Genomic DNA, 22,893 nt, shown 5'->3' on the forward strand with positions numbered 1-22,893 from the left:
TACCCAGCCCATGGTGTTTGGGGTCGGGCTGTGCTGCCAGGGGACAGGGACAGGACAAGGGCAAATGGCCTCAGGCTGATACTGGGAACAATTCCTGCCTGGGAAGGAATGTCCAGCCCTGGCACAGCTGCCCGGGGCAGGGCTGGATTCCCCATCCCTGGAGGGATTTCAAGCCCTGGGGATGTGGCACTTGGGGACAGGGGACAGGGGGTGGCCTGGGCAGTGCTGGGGATGTTTGGACTCGATGGTCTGAGAGGCTTTTCCAGCCTCAGTGGCTCCATGGCTGCACAGTTCCAGCCTGCCTTGGGGAAGATGCTGGCACTAGTGCCCGGGGAGCTCAGTGCTGCCGTGGCTTGGGAGGGGTCGGGTGGTGGCAGGAGCTGCTTTGTCACCGCTCTGTGGGGTCAGGAGTGAGGGGCTGCAAGGAGCTGGGGGGGGTCCTGGCCCCGGGGGCTGGGGGGTGGCTCCAGCTGGGGCCAGCAGGTGTTTCAAGGAAGGTGTCGCTCAAGGCTCCACTGAACCCACAACTTTCGGATCCCCCTTCGAGCTGGGCGCTCGTCACCCCGGGGGCTGCAGCAGCAGGGGGGGCCAGCCCGCCCTGTCCCCAGCCCTGTCCCCATGTCCCCATCCCCCCCCAGGATGTGCCGTGGCCGTGACCTCACTGCTCTCTCAGTGTTTTCCAGGAACCGTGTCACGGCTCAGGGACGTTCCCAGCCGCGCTGCCTCCGCTGGCGTGCAATGCAAATCAGCCCGGCCAGCTCAAAACCAGCAAAATGAAAAACGCAACTGCTGGGGCACTTTCTCGAAGAATATCAGTGCAGGCAGCGTGTCTCAAAGAGCAAGGCTGGGCCACAAAACCATTTCCTCTTGCCTGGATGTGACAGGAGTGGGCGCTGGCCAGCCCGGGCGTGCCCAGGGCTCGCGGTGTCCCCTGCTCCAAGGAGTGAGCACACCTGGAGTGATGGACAGGGGGGACAAGGGACAGGGCTGGATGGGATCTTGGGCAGGAATTGTTCCCTGGCAGGGGTGGGGCAGGGCTGGCACAGGGTGCCCAGAGCAGCTGTGGCTGCCCCCTGGATCCCTGGCAGTGCCCAAGGCCAGGCTGGACATTCCTGGCACACTGGGAGGTGTCCCTGCCATGGCAGGGGTGGCACTGGGGGGGATTTGAGGTCCCTTCCCCCCAAACCAGTCTGGGATTCAATGATCTGCAAAGTGGGGGACACGTGGGGCTGGGCTGAGCTTGTCACACGCAGTGAAATTTGTCCCCTGGCAGTTTGGGCAGATGTGTTTTGGGGCACAGAGTCAGCACTGAGACCTGACTGCAGCCTCTGAGCCCTCACCTCTCCCTGCAGCGTGCCCAGGGAGCTCTGCAGTGCCATCCCTGGAGGTGTCACCTGCACGTGGCACTCAGAGCTCTGGGCTGGGGGACAAGGTGGGGATGGGACCTGGTGATCTTGGAGCTCTTTTCCAGCCTCAGTGATTCTGAGATTCTAAACAACAAAAGCTCTGTGACATTTCCTCTCCTCACTCCTGCCACCACCCGTGGTCTCCAGGGGTAACAGCAGCACGTGCTGAGGTCCCCGGACGCAAGGTGGGACCTGGGGGACGAGCTTCAAACCAGAAAATATTTATTCAAACCAGAAAATATTGAAACCAGAAAACATTGCCACCCTCCCCTCTGGCTCCCTCCTGGGGAAGGACAGCTCTGGTTCTGGCCCATCTCTGATGCAGGAGCTCGGGCTGGGTTTCTTCTCACTTTTCCATCTTCTTGAGCTGCTCTCCCTCCCCTGGGTGGCTGCTGGGGCTCAGTGTGGGAGGAGGAGGAGGAGGAACAGAGGAACAGAGGAGCAGAGGAACAGAGCTGGTTCCTCCAAACGTGGGACACGGATGGGGACAGTGGCAGCTGTCACCTGTCCCACGGGCTGCTCTGGGAGCATCCAGGCGTGGGCACCTTTTGCCACAAACGGATGCGAATTCAGACTCTCCCGCCTCTCTCTGTGCGTTTTCGGGTGGGTGTTCAAGGGTTGGTTTGGTTTGGGTGCAGGAAGGGAAGGGAGGGGAGCTGCTGGTGTGGCACGTGCCCGTTTGGTGACATTTCCTTCAGCTGCTCCCCTCGAGCAGCGCTGTCCCCTCCGAGGCGGTGGCACAGGGACACGTGACTCGGGCTCTCAGTCCCCAATTAATGCAGTTTCCAAATGAGGATTTTCCACACGGCTGGGTTTTCACGTGAACACAAACATCAGCGTTTGGGGCTGCGGGAGACAGGGACGAGCTGGAGCTGTGGCCACCCCCAGCAGTGTCCTGGTCCTGGTCCTGCTGTGGGAGCGGCACGGGGACCCTGGCAGTGTCACCTTGTGTGGGGTGCTGGCAGTGCCACCATTGCACAGGGTGCTGGTGGTGTCACCGTGTGCGAGGTGATGGCAGTGTCACCTTGTGTGGGGTGCTGGCAGTGCCACTGTGGGACGCTGGCAGTGTCACCATTGCACAGGGTGCTGGTGGTGTCACCGTGTGCGAGGTGATGGCAGTGTCACCTTGTGTGGGGTGCTGGCAGTGTCACCATTGCACAAGGTGCTGGTGGTGTCACCGTGTGCGAGGTGATGGCAGTGTCACCTTGTGTGGGGTGCTGGCAGTGCCACCATTGCACAGGGTGCTGGCAGTGCCACCATTGCACAGGGTGCTGGCAGTGTCACTGTGTGTAACGTTAGGTGCTGGCAGTGCCACCATTGCACAGGGTGCTGGTGGTGTCACCGTGTGTAAGGTGATGGCAGTGTCACCTTGTGTGGGGTGCTGGCAGTGCCACTGTGGGGTGTTGGCAGTGTCACCACTGCACAGGGTGCAGGTGGAGCCACCACTGTGTGGGGTGCTGGCAGTGCCACCGTGTCTGGCGTGCTGGCAGTGTCACCACTGTACAGGGTGCTGGCAGTGTCACCATTTTGTGGGGTGCTCTTGGTGTCACCACTGTGAGAGGGGCTGGCTGGGATGTGTCACCATCACACAGTGGCATGTCTGTGCTGGGTGCTGGCCATGTCACCATGCCCAGGTCTGGCAGTGTCACCATGCCCAGCTCCCGGCAGTGTCACCATGCCCAGGTCCCGGCAGTGTCACCATGCCCAGCTCCCGGCAGTGTCACCATGACCAGCTCTTGGCAGTGTCACCGCAGCATCCCAGGCCGTGTTGCCCCGGTAACAGCCGCTCATCACCGGGAGCCAGCCCTGAACCAGTTCAGGAAAAGGCCCCAAACCAAAGGGACAAAGCCGGGAGTGGCTCCGGGGCTGGGCAGCTCCAGGACCCCGGTCGCGAATTTCTGAGGAGCTGGAAGGGCTTTAAACGTGTCTGGAATGTGAATGCAGGGACAGGGACAGCAGAGCTGGGGACAGCAGAGCCAGGCTGGCAGAGCTGGGGGTGCTCACCTGGAGAGGAGAAGGATCCAGGGAGAGCTCAGAGCCCCTGGCACGGCCTGGAGAGGGACTGGGGACAAGGCCTGGAGGGACAGGACACAGGGAATGGCTCCCAGTGCCCCAGGGCAGGGCTGGATGGGATCGTGGGCAGGAATTGTTCCCTGGCAGGGTGGGCAGGGCTGGCACAGGGTGCCCAGAGCAGCTGTGGCTGCCCCTGGATCCCTGGCAGTGCCCAAGGCCAGGCTGGACATTCCTGGCACACTGGGAGGTGTCCCTGCCATGGCAGGGGTGGCACTGGGGGGGATTTGGGGTCCCTTCCCCCCAGACCATCCCGGGATTCTCTTGCAGAGGTCCCTAAGCCCAGCCAGGGCACCACACACTGGGTACAAACCGAGGCATTTTTTGGGAGCACAGATGCAATGACCCCATGCCCGTCCCACCCTGTGCCCCCTGTCCTTGCCCTGCCCAGCCCCAGGATGAGCCCAGAGGCTCCCTGGGCAAGTGGCCACTGGCCAGGTTTGCCCTGGGCCCTGCAGGATTTGTCTGGGATTTGCTGTGGGATGCAGTGGAGTCGAAGCCGTGGGCATCTGCTTTCTGCAATAAGTCGAATTATTTGAATATATCTAAAATATACAAGTGTAAAAATTAAAAAATACTAAAATACATAAAATAGCTATATTTATGTGTTTTTATATATTTCAGATAAAATATCTATATATGTATGTAATACATTAGATATCTACATATGTAATATATACATATATGAACATATATAAATATATGTTAGATATAAATTTATATATAAATATACATATATTAAAAAATATATAAGTATTTAATATAAATCTATGAATATAAATATAGCATATAAATGTATGTGTAATATATAAATATATACATATTATATAAAATATATAGTATATATTAATATATTCATGTATTAATATATACATGTGTAATATACAAATATATAAATGTTTGCATGAAACATACAAAGCATGTGATTTTATTAAAAATTTCCAAATAGACACAAATAGATAAAAATAGATAAAACTAGATAAAAATGTAAAAGTAAATTACTGCAGTTGTGCTGTGCCCGTGGTGCCAGCTCGTGCATCACCTCCCTGCTGGGCATGGAGTGCTCTGGGGGAGGAGACCCTGTCCGTGTGTCTGTCTGTCCCTGTGTCTGTCTGTCTGTCTGTCCCTGTGTCTGTGTGTCTGTCTGTGTGTCTGTCTGTGTGTCTGTGTGTCTGTGTGTCTGTGTGTCTGTGTGTCTGTGTGTCTGTGTGTCTGTGTGTCCGTCTGTCGCGGCCCTCTGGCAGTGTCCCGTGTTCCCTGCAGGCCGTGTCTGTGTGTCTGTCTGTCTGTGTGTCCGTGTGTCTGTGTGTCTGTGTGTCTGTGTGTCTGTCTGTGTGTCCGTGTGTCCGTCTCTCGGGCCCTCTGGCAGTGTCCCGTGTTCCCTGCAGGCCGTGTCTGTGTGTCTGTGTGTCCGTGTGTCCGTGTGTCCGTCTCTCGGGCCCTCTGGCAGTGTCCCGTGTTCCCTGCAGGCCGTGTCTGTGTGTCTGTGTGTCTGTGTGTCTGTGTGTCCGTGTGTCCGTGTGTCCGTCTCTCGGGCCCTCTGGCAGTGTCCCGTGTTCCCTGCAGGCCGTGTCTGTGTGTCTGTGTGTCTGTGTGTCCGTGTGTCCGTGTGTCCGTCTCTCGGGCCCTCTGGCAGTGTCCCGTGTTCCCTGCAGGCTCAGGCCGCGGGCTCGGCCCAGCCCTCGCCCACCCATGGCCGCCCCCCGGCCGTGCCCTCACGCTCGGCCTCTGCCGGCTCCACTCCCACACACGGCGCCCACGACGGCCCGGCCGGGCTCGGGGCAGACGGGCACGAGGCCTTCACGGCAGGTGAGCACCGGGCCCGGGCACCACGGCATGGACACGGGGCAATGGCAGCAGTTGTCCCCTGGCGGGGCTGGATGGGATCTTGGGCAGGAATTGTTCCCTGGCAGGGTGGGCAGGGCTGGCACAGGGTGCCCAGAGCAGCTGTGGCTGCCCCTGGATCCCTGGCAGTGCCCAAGGCCAGGCTGGACATTGGGACAATGGGAGGTGTCCCTGATGGTTTTGGAGCTCGATGTTTTTTAGGGTCCTTCCCACCCAACCCATTCCCTGATCCCAGTACAACACACACATAACTCACCATATCAAAGCAATCACTACAAACCCCTCTCCTCTACCCTGGGCCAAATTTGGGGGCACATTTTGAATCTTTTGAACTTATTGAAGTTAATTTGTGTGAAGATGATCTTCCCTGAAGGGAAGTTACGCCCACAAATAATTTAAGAATAAAACCTTCCAAATCTGTCTTGTTTACAAACGTGGTGGTTGAACTGCAAGAAAAACCACGAGGGGTTTCAACGCTCTTTTCTGCATCTTGGTCCAGAGCTTTTCACATTTAGTGCTCCAGGAGAATCCTGGAATGTGGAGCTGGGAGCAAAAGAGCAGCAGGGCCTGGTCTTGGCAGTCTCTGGCAGACATGGAGGTTCTTTCTGGGCACCTTCCAAGCTGCACATCCACCTTGATGTTCTTCTCTGCCAGTGACAGGAAGGACAGAAAACCCTCCTGTCCCCAAGGCACAGCTGAGGACTGACCTGTGTGTGGGCCCAGGGATGGACAGCACTCCACAAAGGTTGGACTGGATGGTCTTGGAGGCCTTTTCCAAGTTCAGTATTTCTGTGATTATCCCTGTGGACCTCGTGGTGCTCCTGGAGATCCCGGGCAGTGAACAAGAGCCCCCAGCTGCTGCAGGGGAGGTTTGTTCTTTAAAAGCTGGCATAGAGTAGAAACATCAAATCCCTTTGTCACATGGACAGGTTCCTTCTCCAGACAAACCAAAGATGGAAAGAAACCCCTGAGAACCAAACCAAGCAGGTTTTGGGTATTTATCAGCGCTCAGTGGATGTATCCTTCTGGAATGATCTTTGCCCTTGCCCTGCCAGAAGGAGGTGAGGGAAGAGGCTGGGAAATGGCAGCAGAGGAGCAGGAGTGCCAGTGAACACTGAGCTGGTGTTTGGTGCTGCAGCAGGACCAGGAGCCCTTGGCACTGGGAATGCTGTGGGATGATGCCTGCAGCTCCTCTGGGAGAAGGGGGTGTGCTCGGCCCATGCCATGGGTAGGAGCAGGCTCCTCATGGCTGCCAGGAGAGCAGAGCAGAGCAGAGCAGGCATTTCCAGCGAGGCACGGTGCCAAATTCCAGAGGCGAGCTCTCCATCTGTTCCCGTGGGTGGTCCACTCGCCTCCTCTTCATCTCCACAGCGAGTTCGGGGGTGCAGCCCAGAGCTCTGCGCTGATTTCCCTGGCAGCTGCCTCTCCTTCCCCCCTGCAGGATCCCTTTCTTTGCTCAGGAGTGGGACAGCAGCACCCCGAGCCCAGCCAGGCCCTGGGCGGAGCCACAGGATCCATTTCGTTGCTCCCCGTTCCCTTTGCCCGTGAGGAGCACCAAGACAGGGAATGGTGTCCCTGTGCTTGGAGCACGTGGTTGTGGCAGGACATGAAGGTGCTGGACCTTTCTTCATTTCCCAGCCTTTCCTGGCATCCAGGTTTGCTCCGTGTCCATCTGCCTTTTCCTGGGGAGATGCAGCAGCCATGGCAAGGCAGATCCCTGCCTCAGTCACTGCAGCGTCTTCTCGAGCTCCTGCTCGGGCTGGTGGAGTCAGTCAAGGGCTCCTTGAGCCTCTCCTTCCTCAGGACCTGCTGGGACAGCCCACAGTGAAAACTTGTGTTTTCCCAGGTTTTTAACACCTGACAGCATCTCGGATACCTGTTACAAGGAGCCAGGTGTTGCAGAAAACCGCTCAGGGCTGGCTGGAGGGGACCAGAACAAAGCCATGGACACCCCTCAGGGCACTGATCCTACTTCAACAAAAACATCTCAACTGTTCATGCCAACTTCAAAATGTGATGGTCCCACCCTGCTGTGGGGAGCCCAGGGAGGGCAGGGACACCAAGGGCTCGTTTTGCCTCCAGGGCATGAGTCCTCCACGAGCTGCCCCAGGAGTGGGGAAATTGTGGAGCAGGAAAGCCTTGAAGAACTGAATCCCAGAGATCTTGGTCTTACAGCCTTGAGATTAGCAAAGTTTCCTCCTTAGGTGATCTCTTGATCTTCCACTCAGTAGGGGATTTCCAAGATTGGCACTTGGATGATGACCGAGTATGACAGGTTTAGAATAAAACACCCTGACGCTTTCTGGGTGAAACACTCGGGCACAGAGGCACCATCTGATCAGAAAATCAATTCTGCTGTTGATGAGAAGAGAAAGAAGAAGAGAAGAGAAGAGAAGAGAAGAGAAGAGAAGAGAAGAGAAGAGAAGAGAAGAGAAGAGAAGAGAAGAGAAGAGAAAAGAGAAGAGTCCCTCAGGAATCCTCAGATCCACCACTGCCAACAAGGGGGAATGTTCCTCTCGTGTTCCCCACAGTGGGGCTAATTTAATGACCAGAAAAACTCCAGCAAGAAAAAACCGTGGTGACCAGACTCTGTAATGATTTTCCTGGAATGATCCTTCCGGAAAGGCAATCTGCACAATTAGTGCTATTTCATATTAATCACACAAAATCAGGCAAAGCTGAGGCCAGTGGAGAACACAGGAAACAGAATAAAATGTCGATTTTTTCACTTAATAAAATAATTGAGTGTCCCAGGCAGGAGATGTCTGGGTGGGCTTGGTGACATTATCCAGCTGTTTCACAGTGGGGACACTGCCCCAGGTTGCTCCAAGCCCTGTCCAGCCTGGCCTTGAGCCCTTGCAGGGATGGGTCACATCCATGATCCATGAGCATCATGGTCCTCAGGAGGCCACAAGCATTGTCCTGCACACAGGACAGCCCTGGGGGATGATCCCTGTGCCAGCTGTGCCAGCTGTGCCAGCTGTGTCCCCTGGCTCTTCTGGGATGGGGCCCTGGTGCTCACTGGTGGTGCTGCCCAGTGTCCAGGCAGGTCGGTGTCCCCAGGGACAGCACAGGGCACCCTGAGGAAGAGGAGGGATTCCTTCCTCCAGCCCTGCAGCAGGGTGAGAATTCCAGCAGCCCTGATCCCATCCAACCCCAGCAAGGCGGAGAGGGGGGGGCTCTGCCCACGGGGGGAGCGGGCAGGGGGGGCTGGCACTGTCCTGGTGCTGCCATGTCACACAGGTGACTGGCACTGGCACTGTCACTGTCCTGGTGGTGCCATATCACACAGGTGACTGGCACTGCCCTGTCACACAGATGACTGGCACTGTCACTGTCCTGGTGCTGCCATGTCACACAGGTGACTGGCACTGGCACTGCCGTGTCACACAGGTGACTGTCAGTGCCCTGGCCCTGCCGTGTCACACAGGTGACTGTCAGTGCCCTGGCCCTGCCGTGTCGCAGGGGCCGTGGGGACAGCGGGACGTGCTGGGCAGTGGCAGTGGCAGTGACCCCGTTGCTGATCGCTGTGTCTGCCCCGCCCAGGTACGAGGAGGAACCTCCGCAATGACCTGCTGGTGGCAGCGGATTCTATCACCAACACCGTGACCTCGCTGGTGAAGGAGCTGCACTCGGGTGAGAGCCGGGGCAGGGCAGGGGAGGAGGAGAACTGGCAGCCACAGGTTGAGGATTTGTCCTGAGATTTATTTTTTGTTAGAACTCAAGTGTAATGTGAGGTTATGTGTCCACGTTGCCAATGAGGAATCATTTCTATTATAACCATCTCTGGCCTGGGCAATGCTGGGGGATGATCTTAATGGCACAGTCACAAACCAGAGCAGGTTTTTGTGAGTCCCCAAATTCCTGCTTCGTCCTGGGCAGCAGGTGAGGGCCTGTGCCCTGGCTCTCCATCAGATGATGCAATCACATATCAAGAACTGTACAGGAGGCCAATTTCATCCCTTGTTGTTAACAGTGATGTGGAAAACAGATAATTAATTACTCCCTCTGTGCCTCTTCCCCGTGCCAGAGGAGCTGAACACCCCACTGGGGCTGCAGCAGGTCCTGCCTCACCCAGGGAGTGTCCATGGCCCTTGTCAGCACCAGGGCTGGGGGCGTTCAGTGCTTCCAGGAGGGATTTCCCCATGGAAAGGGCTGTCAGGCATTGGAAGGGCTCTCCAGGGTGGAATTCCCATCCCGGGGGTGTCCAAGGACAGACTGAAGTCAGTGCTCTGGGCTGGTGACAAAGAGGGCACCAGTCCCAGGGTGACTCTTTGCCCTTTTGCAAGGTGAAGGATCCTGTGATTCTGTTCCTGGGCTGCCCTTGCAGCTGAGGAGGAAGGGAAGTGTCCTGGGCCTGTTCCTGCTCCCTGTTCCCTGCTGGGCCCAAAATTCCCCATAAATGCCTGTCCCACGAGGCTCTGCCCTAGGGGAGCCTCCCAGGGATGAACAGGGTGGGTGTTTTACAGCCCAGCAGTAAATCCCCCACTCCCAGCCCCTGTCCTGGCAGCAGAGGAGCTGGGAGTTAATAAAGTTGTCGGTGGATGACACAGGGCCATGGCAGGGCTGCCAGCTCCCCCATAAATCACCTCAGCTCTGCCCCTGAGGCTCAAACACGGAGAACAAACCTCTGCCCAGAGTCTGCACTCGTTCATTTTTGCTTTCCAGAGCGGGGCAAGTGTTGTAGAATCATGGAATTGTGGAATAACCCGAGTCAGACCCACAGGGATCATGGAGTCCCGCTCCCATCCCTGCCCAGGACAGCCCAACAATCCCAGCCTGTGCCTGAGGGCACTGTCCCAACCTGTCCCTGATCTCCATCCCCAAATCCCCTGGCACAGCTCCCGGCCAGGAGCAGGTTCCCTGGTGGAGCTCAGGGATGTGCAAAGCTGTGTGCATCACCAGGAGAGAGACTGGAATGAAAATGGAGCTGCTGACAGGCTCCTGCTCCAGGAGATGCAGACACCAAGGAAAGCTCCCCTGGAAATGCCTGCAATGGTGTCATTTGTGTAAATTAGGAAAAGCATGAGTTATTCTCAGCTGATGGGAGCCAGCAGCTTTTCACACATCGTGTCCCAAGCTGTGGGAACAGACACCTCCTGCAGCCACGGGAGGGGTGTGGGGAGGGGCTGGGACCCCCCTGGAGGGTGGGAGTCTGGTTCTGCCCCTGCCCTGCCCCTGCCCCGGCCTGCAGAGAGGATTCCCTGGGAAGGGAAACAGGGAGCAGCACCACCCCATCCTCCCGGGGTGCTCCACGGCCCCTTCCACCCTCTCCTGCTCTGAGGTCAGGGAGGGTTGGCTGGGATCAGGGAAAGGCTCTTCCCCCACCCAGAGGGTGCTGGGCACTGCCCAGGGAATGGGCACAGCCCCAGAGCTCCGGGGGAGTTTGGATAACCCTGCCAGGGATGGACAGGGGGGATTGCTGGGGTGTCCACTGGAGTGAGGGTCCCTGAGGGTCCCTTCCCTGCCCCAGGGGTGCTCAGGGGGGATTGTTGGGGGTCTGTGCAGGGCCAGGGTGATCCTGGTGGGTCCTTCCAACCCAGGGTATTCCATAATTCCATGATGGAGTCGTGGAGTCACAGAATCAGAGAATCACAAAATCACTGAGGTTGGAAAAGATCTCCACGACCACTGAGTCCAACCCTTCCCCCAGCACTGCCAGGGCCACCACTGCCCCTGTCCCAGGTGCCACCTCCACACCATGCTCTATGTCCCAGTGCTGCTGGGGGAACCCTGCTCCCATTTTTGCTCCATCTGAGCTCAGGAGGATGGGATTGAGGAGGGTGCTGCTCTGCAGGGAGCCGAGGCAGTGCTGAGCTCCAGGTCCCAGCTCTGGTTCTCCCAAAGCTGCCTGGGTTTGTCCCTGATCCCCTCAGCTCTCACTGCACGGACCCACTGGAGCTGTGTGACCCCCACGTGTCGCTGTCCTGCTCTCAAAGCCACACACGGGACATTCTGTGAGGTCCCCTCTGACCAGGCCCACCCCAAACACCTCTGGCTCTGCAGCTGTGCCTTTCCCTGGGGGGTTTGTGCCTGCCTTTGCTGCCACGCCTGGTGCAGGAGGCAGGGCAGGAGTGACACCCCCTCAGGGTGACCATCAGCTGTTTGCACAGGGCTCAGGGGAGCGTTGGGGTGAGATAAGAGCCACCACCTGCAGGAGAATGTGACCTTCTGCTCCCACCCTGCTGTGCAAATACCCTGCCATAAACTCACCTGGCTTATCCCAGGTTAAACAGAGCAAACCCACGGCTCTCACCGGAGAACAGGTGAAATCCAGAGGAATTTCTTCATGGAAGGGGCTGCCCAGGGAGGTGATGGAATCCCCACCCCTGGAGGGGGTGTGTGGAGGTGGCACTGGGGGACATGGGGCAGTGGTGGCCTTGGGGGAACAACTGGACCCGATGGTCTCTGAGGGATTTTCCAACCCAAACAATTCCATGATTGCCTCTCTTCTCTCACCCACCTGTCTCATGTCTGCTTTTTCTCTTTTTGTTTTTCTCTGAAGCAGAGGAAGAAGACGAAGAAGAAACAGAGAAGCTGCAGAATGGGAAGGACCGAGGTGAGGGGACAAACCTGTGTGAGAGCTCTGCAGCGTTTTCTGACTCACTCCTCTCTGGCTTCCCTGGCTCCCCTTGGAGCCCCACCAGGGCCTCTGGGTGCATGGGACTGGATCAGGTGGATGGGACTGGATCAGGTGGTTCTGGAACAGGTGGATGGCTCTGGGTACAAGTGGATGGGACTGGAACAGGTGGATGGGACTGGAACAGGTGGATGGGACTGGAACAGGTGGATCACTCTGGGTACAGGTGGCTCTGGTGCAGGTAGATGGCTCTGGATCAGGTGGCTCTGGTACAGGTGGATGGGACTGGATCAGGTGGCTCTGGGTGCAGGTGGATCACTCTGGATCAGGTGGCTCTGGCTGCAGATGGTTCTGGATCAGGTGGATCACTCTGGTGCAGCAGCCCCCTGGCTGGTGCTGTGGCTGTGCCCTGGCACACGTCACCTGCCAGCCCCAGTCACTGTCCCCAACACCTGCCACGGGCTGATGTCACAGCCCTGCCCTGTGCTCGGCTTCCAGGGATGTTTTTGTTCCAGCAAAGGTCACACGGAAATGTGTGAGAGGAGGAGGAGCTGCTCCAGGTGCTGAGAGAAATCCAGCTGGGAGGGGAGGAGCAGACAGAGCCCAGAGTGAGGCAGTGACCAGGGAAGTCCCTGAGCTGAGGGACTGCCACCTGCTCAGCTTTGGCTGGACAAGTGTCCCCGTGCCCATGGGATCCCACACGGGCAGTGCCATCAGTGTCACAAGAGGTCCCTTTCCTCCCCTCTGTGCTGCCCATCCCCTGGCACATCCCCCTGGAGTTATCCCAGCGCTCCTGGTGGCCTCAGGATTTCCAGGCACGGGAGCAGGGCAGTGTCAGGAGGGAATGCCAGGATCTGCTCCTCCCAGCCCCTGCCAGGGACAGGACCTCACTCGGGGCTCTCCTGGCTCCTGCTTTGGATGTTTCAAAGCCCAACACGAGGAGCAGCCTTGGCCGGGTGTGAATCAGCCCCGGCATTTGTCTCGCTGGAGCCAAACCCAATTCCAGCATCAACAAACCAGGACTTTGGAGCCTGCTTTTGTTACACACACACATTTCCTGCTGGCTCAGCTGCTGCAGTGTTTCTCCCAGAAAGAAGAGCTCGTTTTCCTGACTTTCCCCATCCCCTGACTCCTGCAGAGCACGCAGGTGTTTGCTTTGCCCAGCAGCGTTTGAAGGTGTGGGGAGGAGCACGGGAGCTTCGGTTTTGGCTGGAACAGGAGTTTTCAGAGAATTGCCTCAGCTCCAAGTCACAGGACCCTCTTTGCCCCAGAACATTCCTCATCACTGGAATATTTGAGATGCTTACCAGATGACCCACGTGGCTTTTTCCAAATATGCGTTGTGGCTCTCATGGGAAGCAGGGGAAGGGGGACTCTGGATATGATGTACGGGAGCAGGGATGGAGCACAAACCCTGCCCGTTACTCAGCACAGCAGCACGGAGCTGGGAGGGGACGGCCCAGACGTGTCCAAGAGCAGAGCTGGGTCCAAGAGCCTCCGTGTGGAATGTAAATATGATCCCTGCCAGGGAAAAAGAGGTTTCTTACAGTCCCAGAGAGGGTGAGGTAAACGTCTGGCAGGGAAATCGAGGAATGATCAATATGGAAGTGCAGCCCTGCAGTGAGAGCTGGGGGAGCTGCCTGTGGAAGGGCATGGGGACATCAGGGATGGGTGACACCAAACCCGGGGGACCTGCAGGGAGTGCATGGATACTCCAGGTGTGAGGGGCTCACCCAGGGTACCTGCAGGGAGTGTGCCTGGGATGCAATCCCTGTGTGCCAGGGAAATCCTGCAATCCCTGTGTGCCAGGGAAATCCTGCTGCTTCCCCCCAGGCACCACGTTCCTCTTGCTGAGCCTGGGACATGAACCCAGGGCGGTGTCACCTGAGACTCACCACGTCCTTGTCCCTTCCTGCGCTGACCATTTGGGTTTTATAACCTTGAAACCACTGGAAGAGGGACTGAAGACCTGGGTTCTGCTCAAACTGGTGGAAATGCAGAGTTTTCTGATCCATTTCCTGGACAAAAATACCCAGTTTGAACTGGGATTCCAGCACAGGGTGCCCAGAGCAGCTGTGGCTGCCCCTGGATCCCTGGCAGTGCCCAAGGCCAGGCTGGACATTCCTGGCACACTGGGAGGTGTCCCTGCCATGGCAGGGGTGGCACTGGGGGGGATTTGGGTCCCTTCCCACCCAACCCACTCTGGCATTCCATGGAATGCAGCTGCCTGTCCTCATCCTAACCCCGAGGATGGTCCTGGCAGGTTTGGGGTGACTGGGAGTGGTGGCTGTGCCCCTGGCACCTCACCAGGCTGGAGAAATGCCCCGTGAGAACCTCGAGCAGCTCAGCAAGGACAGGGACAAGCCCTGGGAGCACAGGACAGGCTGGGGGCCACCCCCACCCGGCCTGGCAGGGCCAGCTGGCACAGGGGACAGCACCGTGTGAGGGTCAGGGGTGCCTGGGCTGGCACAGGGAGGGCACTGTCCTGCCCCTCTGCCTGGCACCAGCCGAGCTCCCAGGGACAGGGAGGGGCCGTGGCTGTGACAGGGGTGACACTTGGGAAGGCTGAGGGGATCAAAGTAATGTGAGCAATTGAGGGACTCGGGGAAACTGAGGCAGGGTCCTCAGGGACAACACAAGGGACACCAGAATAAAGGAAATTCTCCTTGCACATCAAAAAGACTTTTCTGCCCCAAGGCTGGTCAAGCACAGGTTGACCCGAGGGCCTGTGGGATGTCCCCTGGAGACCCTCAGGGCTCACAGGGAAGCTCCTGAGCAGCCTGTGGGGCTGGCCCTGCCCTGAGAGCCTGCTCTGGGCAACCCCAGCCCAGCCAAGCCGGGATTCCTGGGCCTTGGGGATGCAGGGAGCACTTTCCTCCCTGCTGTGCATGTGCAGGGGTGCACCCTGGGGGAGCAGTAAGAGATGGGGGCAGATCCTTTGCTTTGTGGGAAATAAGATGCTGCCCTGGCTAACGTGCTCTTCTTCCCTGTTTGCAGGTTAGGAGGGGCCTCAGGCTGGACAGCAGCTCAGGTAAGGACGGGCAGATCTCCATCTCCAGCAGCTCCTGGGGCTCCTGCTCTTGTCCTGGTTCTGCACCAGGAAGGTCCCACCTACCCATCCCTCAAAAGGATGTTTTCCACAGAATTATGGAATGGTTTGGGTGGGAAGGGGCCCCAAATCCCCTCCCATCCCACCCCTGCCATGGCAGGGACACCTCCCAGTGTGCCAGGAATGTCCAGCCTGGCCTTGGGCACTGCCAGGGATCCAGGGGCAGCCACAGCTGCTCTGGGCACCCTGTGCCAGCCCTGCCCACCCTGCCAGGGAACAATTCCTGCCCAAGATCCCATCCAGCCCTGCCCTGGGGCACTGGGAGCCATTCCCTGTCTCCTGTCCCTCCATCCTTGTCCCCAGTCCCTCTCCAGCTCTCCTGGAGCCCCTTCAGGCCCTGCCAGGGGCTCTGAGCTCTCCCCAGAGTGGGAGAACACCAGAAAACACCTTCAGCTCTCCCAGCCTTATCTCCCATTTTATTGTCACTTCTGTAAGAGAGGCCTCAGCCAGGAAACAGGAGCCCGTGGTGATGGACACTGCCCAGACAAACCAAAAATACAATGTCTGCCCCCCAAAAAGGCAGGGCTCTAAGGTGATAACGAGGCACAACAGATGGGCAGACAAACAGGAGGGGCTGAGAGCAGGAGGGGCAGAGCTGGAGCCTGGGGAGTCTCCAGGGAGATCCTGATCCCCCACCTGAAGAGCTGCGAGGAGGAGGAGGAGGAGCTGCTCGGGTTTCCACACGCCCTGGAAGTTTGCCATCATGGCCATCACTCCCCACTGCCGTGGCAGGAAAACCTCCCATGGAGGCACCCAGCCCGGGCCTCCAGGGGATGGGGACAGGAGGGACCTTCCTGTGGGAGCTCTCCCCTCTCACTGCAGCCTGGGGATTGCAGGGACCTGGCAGGAGAAAGGCTCACCTGTAACTGAGCCCCAGCCCAAGGCATGGGCCAGGAGAATCCAAACCACGATTCTGTGGGATAAACCCAGCCCCAGCTCCCACCACTGGCAGGCCACTGGCAAAGGAGAAAAAAGGAGATTTGCCTTTCCCACCTCCCAGCAGCGCAAGGGGAGAACCCCAGAGGGGCTCAGGAGCCTTTCTGACAGTTTTGACATTAGAAATTCAAGTCCTGCCTCATCTGGGAAACAATCTGGTAACTCAAGAAGGAGTGAAATTGCAGCATTAGAGAGGGAGCCAGCAGGGTGGTGCCACGGAGTGTGGCTTTTCCTCTCATCCCTGAAACCCCCATGGCTCTGGGGAGAGGGATGTGTGTCCCCCTGCCACCCCTCACTGCACAGGAGCAGCCCCAGTTTCCCTCCTGGAGCCCAGTGGGGATCAAACACCAGCCCCATTCAATTAGAGACCACTGAGGAAATGAGAGAGAGGGAGCAGTCAGGCTTCTTGATCCTACAGAAAGAATGGGAAACGACAGAAGAAAAGCAGAAATAATCCTTTACACTGCGGTGGCTCTTCCAGCAGGGAGAATTTCCTCATGGGAAGGGTGCTCAGGCCTTGGCAGGGGCTGCCCAGGGAGGGTTGGAGTCCCTGGAGGTGTCACCTGGAGGTGGCACTCAGAGCTCTGGGCTGGGACTTGGTGACCTCGGAGGATTTTGCAGCCTCAGAGATTCTGGGAATCCTCAAGTTCCTCCCAGTCCCATGAGTGGTGCCAGGAGTGGGGGGTGCCCCTGAGCCTTGTGGTGTCCAGCCAAGCCAGGCCAGTGGCTCTGGCCACCCTTCAGCTCCAGCTGCCCACAGTGATGGGAGAGCTGGGCTGCACCATTGGGGCTTTCAGTCAGCACATCCTGCTGGGGGGAAAAATCCTGTTGGGGGGCAAAACCCCAGCCCCGAGTTCACCTTGCCTGGCAGAGTCACTCTGGGGACCTGCCCTGGCCTCAGGGGCTCCCTGGGGACCGAGGGGAGGAGTTTTGGGGTCACCAGGACACTCGGGTCTGGCCTGAGCTGGCCAGGGGTGGCCCCAGGGGCTCACAGAGTCATGGAGTCACCAAGGCTGGAAAAGCTCCATGAGCCCATGGAGCCCAACTGCCACATGTCCCCAAGTGCCACATCCCCAGGGCTTTAAATCCCTCCAGGGATGGGCACTGCAAAGCTCCCTGGGCAGCTGTGCCAGAGCTGAACAACCTTTCCAGGCAGGAATTGTTCCCAATATCCAAGCTGAGCCCTCCTGGCCCAGCCTGAGGCCATTTGCCCTTGTCCTGTCCCTGTTCCCCCCCTGGCTGTCCCCTGCTGTCAGGGAGTTGTGCAGAGCCACAAGGTCCCCCCTGAGCCTCCTTTTCTCCAGGCTGAGCCCCTTTCCCAGCTCCCTCAGCCTCTCCTGGGGCTCCAGCCCCTGCCCAGCTCCCAGCACTGGTGGTTCTGGGGCCAGGCAGGATTTCTGTGGGATCTCTGCAGGATTTCTGTGGGTCCTGACAGGTTCCTGGTGCTGCAGGCTCGGAGGTTGTGCTTGCCATCGAGGGACGTCTCCCCCCTTCGGAAGAGGCAGTTCCAGCCCATCCCTCACCATCGTGAACTGTGACCGATCTCCACCTCCTGCTGCACCTGAGAGCTCCCCTGGACACCGCGGTGCCCCCAGGCCATTGCATGTCCCCTCGGTGTGTTCCCTGCCGTGACCAGACCTGTCCCACCCGGCTCAGCGAGCCACGGGAGGCTCAAAAAGCATCGAAACAAAGCTGACAGGACACTGCTGGTGGCTGCTCCCGCTCCGTGCTGCTCCATTCCAGTCTCCTCCCAACAGTGCCACTGTCACACCCCACGCCGGTCACTGCTCCTGGCTTCTGTCCTCCCTGTGCATGGAACAAGGGGGTGCAGGCCCTCCCAGGGTCCCCCCTGCACGGCACCAAGGGGATTCAGCTTTAAAATCCCACCTGGAGTCAGCTGGGAGCTCCCGTCCCCCCCGCTGGGCTGCAGGTGACAGGGCCACCAAGCTCCGGTGTTCCCAGCCCTGGGAACGTTCCCATCCCAAGCAGGGAATTGAACTGAGGGAGGAGCTGGCTCAGTGTTGGTGGGAACTGGGGGGATCAGGGGCAGGGGATGGCAGCTCCCCCTGACCCGCGCTGGGCTCCATCCCCACCCCAGAGCCACAGTCCCAGCCAGGGGTGGCTCCAGCGCGTTCCTCCCGTGCTGCCTGGCAAAGCGGTTTGAGTGGAAGGGCCCTGATGGTCTATAAATGATCTGTACATGATCTGTACGTGATCTGTACATGATCTGTACATGTTTGTGGAGGGTGATGGATGAAGGGAGCAGAAACCCTGCGAGCACCCCCAGCTCTGCCCCCTCCCCACGCCCACCCGGCCCCGGGACAGGGACAATAAACACCCTGGTGGCCACAATAAACACCCTGGTGGCCACAGGCTCGGCTCATGGAAATGTGGGGAACGAGGAGAGGAGGGGAGGGGAGCCATGAGAACCTGGAGAGAGGCAGCAGCTTCAGCTGGGAGAGGGGGGACAGGGATGGGGACAGGGAGGGAAATGGGGATGGCAGCGAGGACAGGGATGGGGAGAGAGATGGGGATGGGAATGGAGACAAGGAGAGGGATGGAGAGAGGGATGGGGAGGGGGACAAGGATGGGGAGGGGAGATGAGGACCAGGACAGAGATAAGGACAACCTGATGTGGCTTTTCAGCTGAATTTGCTGCATTCAGGCGTGCAGCATCTTCGGCTGTGTCGTGGCTCCAACCACGGAAAATGGGGACGATTTCCTGATGGCCCAGTGGGGGTGGTGGTGGCCACCAGGAGCTGGGGGTGTCACAGCTGCACAGGGGTCGGGGTCTTTCCCCCCCAGGCAGAGCTGAGGCAAGAGGCTGGGGGCGCCCACCCGAGCCCTGCTGGGGTCAGAGCTGGTGGCGCTGCCAGGGCAGGGACGGTGGCACAGCAGGGCTGGGGCACCTGGGCTCTGTGCAGAAAAGCTGGGATCCGTCACTTGGGGGTGAGGGGAAGGATGGGAAGGATGGTGCGGGGCCTCCCCAGCACCCCCGGACACCGAGGAGATTGGGGTGCCCAGGGAAGGCTGTGGTGATGTGTCACCCAAGGGTGTCACTTAGGGAGGTAATTAACCCCTTTTTAATTGCTTCCTGGGCTGAACACAGACTGGGGCAAAGCCATGGGGCTCACGGCAGCTGCACCCTCCGGATCGGGATTGCCATTTGCAATTCCCTGGGGCAAAACCAACCCGAAGGAAAACGCACCTAAAGGCATTTCCCCATGGGCAGCCCCGGGGATGCCCGGCCAGGCCCGGGGTTGATGCCAGGAGTGGCACATCCCGATTGCCACGGGGCGAGGAATGGGCTGGGAGCCACCCACAGCGACTGCTCTGCGGGTGACACGCACAAGGACAGGGGTGGCCGCGGGGGCCACACCAAGCTCTGCTGCCATTCCCTGTTCCTGCAGGAGTGCGGCAGCGAGCGGGATCGGCCCTGGGAACGGGACGGGATTGTCCACGGGAGCAGGAATGTTCCCCGGAGCGGGACAGGATTGTCCCCATTGCGGGACTGTCCCCCAGAGCAGGGCAGGATTGTCCCCATTGCGGGACTGTCCCCGGGAGCGGCTGGCGAGGCGGTGCTGCAGCCGATGCCGTAAGCTCGGGGAACGTTTCCAGCAGCAGCCTGTGAGCAGGGAGACATGTTCTGTCATCCGCCAAATATTTAATAAATCCATCTCCTCTCTGCAGGGTGTCTTGTCCCTTCGCCATGTGGAAAAGGCAGGGATTTCATGAAAAAAGGGTTTTCCTGGGAAGCGGCTGCTGGGAGGCGGGAGCAGCTGCGGGCGCTGCGCCCTGGGGCCGCGGCAGAGCCGGAGATCCCCGCATTGGTCATGGCCGCGGTCAGCGGAGCGCACAGAGCCGCCAGTGTTCGGCCCCGGCACAGCTGCACCGCACAGCCCGCACATCTGGCGGGGGACAGCGGGCTCGGGGGCATCAAGGCTGCGACAACCACGGCAGAACCGCCGGTCCCTGCCGGGGACTCCCTGGGCTCGGTGGCAGCGCTGCTGCCCCGGACACGGAGCCGCTGCTGGCGGGGCCTCACCGGTCCCGGTCCCGGCTGCAGGCGGGTCAGAAGCGGCACCGGCTCCCCGCGGGATGCCGGACACCCCGACCCTCCCACCCCGTTCCCACCATCCCGGCAGAAACCTCATCCCTGGGAATCCGCGGGGTGCCGGGCACAGGCGCGTCCTCTCCGCTCCCCAGCCCCAGTCTGGCACCGCACTGCGCCCTTCCCGGCGCTCATTTGTGTTTTGGGTTAGAAATCCTGGTGGGAAAGATCCAGACCCTCCCCGGAGCAGCTTCGTGCTCCTCCACCCGGCATGAGGAGAGTGGAAGCGTGGAAAGCCGGGAATTGCAGGGACACCAAGTGCCCGTGGGACACGGGGACACCGGCACCCCTGGGACACCGGCACCCTGCCACGGCCCTGCCCAGCCGTGCCCACCCCTCCAGCACCGCGCTGGGTGCCGCCTACCCTGTCCCATCTGTGCCCACCCGGGTCCCTACCCTGTCCCATCTGTGCCCACCCGGGTCCCTGCCCTTCCCATCTGTGCCCACCCGGGTCCCTGCCCCGCGCAGCCCGTCCAACCCGCGACCCCTGCCAGGCTCCGTCTGGGGTGGCTGGTGGGGCCTGGGTGGCCACAACCCCAGCCCGGGGCCCCCTCCCCCGGTGAGGGTCCCCCACCCTCCTGTCCCCTCCCACGGGTCCAACACGTCCCTATCCCTGCCCCGCTGCTCATCCCACAGGCCGTAACCCTTTCACACCTCATTAGAGCCGTAATTAATCCCGATTATTCCCAGCTGCCGGGGGAGGGGCAGTTCCCGCTCAGAATGCGTGGGCTCAGCCCCACGAAGACCCCAGGAACCCCATGGAGACCCCAGGATCTCAGTGCACCCCAAGGAGACCGCAGGAACTCCGCAGAGTCCCTAAAAACCCCAAAGTGCCCCATAGAGAGCCCAAGAAGCTCATGCACCCCAAACCACAGGGACCCCAAACACCTCGAGGAGACCCCAGGATCTCTGTGCACCCCAAGGCGTCCACAGGGACCCCCTGTACCCCAGGACCCCCGCTGGTCTGGGGAGAAGCCCCAGCTGGCCCCGTGTCCGTGCGGCTCCAACACCCGCGGCCAGCCCCGGCCTGGGGACACGGCTGGGGACACCAGGTGTCCCCTCGCACACGGCCGAGGGCTCGGGGATCCCGGGGCTGCTTCTGTCCCGGCTCAATCCCGTTATTATTACTGACCCCCCTGCCCTTCATCCCAGCCCTCCTCCTCCTCCTGCCCCACCGAGCGGGGCCAGCAGTGGCACACACGACATCGGGCAGGAAGCCACGGATGTGGCCGCAGGTGCCGGGAGCCCCAAGCTGTGCCCCCCACACCCCGGGGCCCTGGGCCCGCACACACAGCTCCATGTGACACACGCTGTGTCCCCAGGGACACCGCCAGTGTTCCCAGTGCCACCAGCACCGCCACAGCCCCGCGCCTGCTGCGTGCCAGGGGTGCCACAAGCGCCAGTGGCACCTGGGGAGGTGGCACCAGGGGCATGGCCCTTCCTGCAGCCTCCTCCGCAGGCACGGTGGGTGGGGGTCCCGGGGGTCCTGGGGGTCCCGGGGGCTCGGGGGGCCCGGGGGGCTCGGAGGGCTCGGGGGACTCGGGGTCACCGCGGTCCCCGTGGCCGAGCGATGCTGGCGCTGCCATTTGTGCTCGTGCAGGAATTCGGCGGCGGTTGCATAACGAGGAGCCCTCGGAGCTGGAAACGAGGTCAGGCGGGAGCGGGGGGAGCGGGGACAGCGGGGACAGCGGGGACAGCGGGGACACGCCGCAGCTGCTCACCCTCCCCGGGCTGAGGCAGCGGGAGCCACACGCCGGGAATGGCACCGGGACACGGCACGGCGACCTTGCCCAGCAGTGGCAGCGCCAGGAGGTCCCTCGGCCACCGTGCCACCACATCTGTGTCTGTCGGGATCCCTCTGGCCACGGGACCATCACGCCTGTGTCCCTTGGGTCACTTGAGCCATGGTGGCGCCATGCCTGGGTCCCTTGGGGTCCCTCACATCATGGTGCCATCACACCTATGTCCCTGTGAGGTCCCTCAGGCCGTGGTGCCATCACAGCTGCATCCCTCGCGGTCACCATCCCTTGGCCACCACCGCTGCCACCCTCATTGCCCCGTGTCACCTCTCAGCAGCGCTGGCAGCATGCCATGTCCCCATGCCCCGTGTCCCCAGGGCCTGGCAGAGGTGGCCGGGGAGGGTCACCCCACCCCTGCACAGCAATGCCACCCTGGCACACTGTGACACGGCCCAGCATGTGACACCGCCTGTCCCCGGAGCTCCCCGGCCTGAGGGACTGGCCCGTGTCACCAGCACCGGCTTAATTTGGTGCCCGCCCTCCAGGCGAGATTAATTAATCCGATCCCCGCCCCGAGGGACCCGCCTGGGCTCTGGCAGCTGTCACCGTGTCACCGTGTCGCGGGGCCGCTGCTCCTCGGTGACGAGGCTGAGCTGCTGGGGGCTCCCAGTGTGGGGAGACCCCAGGGACCCCCAGCCCTGCCTGGGGTGCATCGATTTCAGGGGACACCTCCTGCCCTGGGACACGGTGACAGGGCTGAAAAAGCCAAACCCTGAGGCTGATCTGCTCAGGGGCCACGGAGATTTCTCTGGGCACAGCCCCGGCCATGGGGCTCCTCAGCCTCGCAGGATTCTTTGGGGATGGAGAGGATGGAAGCTGCCAGCCCCCATGGAGCAGGACGGCTGTGCAGGAGCATGGGGACCCCTCGACCTGGTGTGGGAGATGGAGGGCTCCATGGCCATCCTCCTCCTCCTCTGCCCAGCCCAGCCCAGCCGAGCGTGGGGCTGTTCCCCAGCACGGGATCTGGGGGATAAATCCCAATCCCAGCCCATCACAACCCTACCCATGGGATCTGGGGGTAAATCCCAGTCCCAGGC

At 60.0% G+C, this 22,893-nt stretch overlaps 1 protein-coding gene across 15 annotated transcripts in view; it reads left to right on the forward strand.

Annotated features, from left to right (window-relative positions):
* The window catches only part of DTNB (dystrobrevin beta), a 119,699-nt gene extending 100,064 nt beyond the window's left edge, over nt 1–19,635 (forward strand). For 3 of the 15 annotated variants that reach the window (XR_015802784.1, XM_088162627.1, XM_088162631.1), the window contains 5 exons: nt 5,132–5,285; nt 8,868–8,957; nt 11,827–11,880; nt 14,899–14,932; nt 17,382–19,635. Coding sequence is in view for 7 of the 15 variants with exons in the window: in XM_088162627.1 (XP_088018753.1) it covers nt 5,132–5,285; nt 8,868–8,957; nt 11,827–11,880; nt 14,899–14,903 (303 nt within the window). In the remaining 8 variants the exon portion in view is untranslated. Of the gene's footprint in view, nt 1–5,131; nt 5,286–8,867; nt 8,958–11,826; nt 11,881–14,898; nt 14,933–17,381 lie in introns of those variants that run through there. The other 12 variants (XM_088162633.1, XM_088162630.1, XM_088162629.1 and 9 more) reach the window with 8 other exon arrangements.
* The last annotated feature ends 3,258 nt before the right edge of the window (nt 19,636–22,893 follow it).

The sequence above is a fragment of the Sturnus vulgaris genome, chromosome 3 (genome assembly GCF_052056855.1).
Source record: "Sturnus vulgaris isolate bStuVul1 chromosome 3, bStuVul1.hap1, whole genome shotgun sequence".
NCBI lineage: Eukaryota > Metazoa > Chordata > Aves > Passeriformes > Sturnidae > Sturnus > Sturnus vulgaris.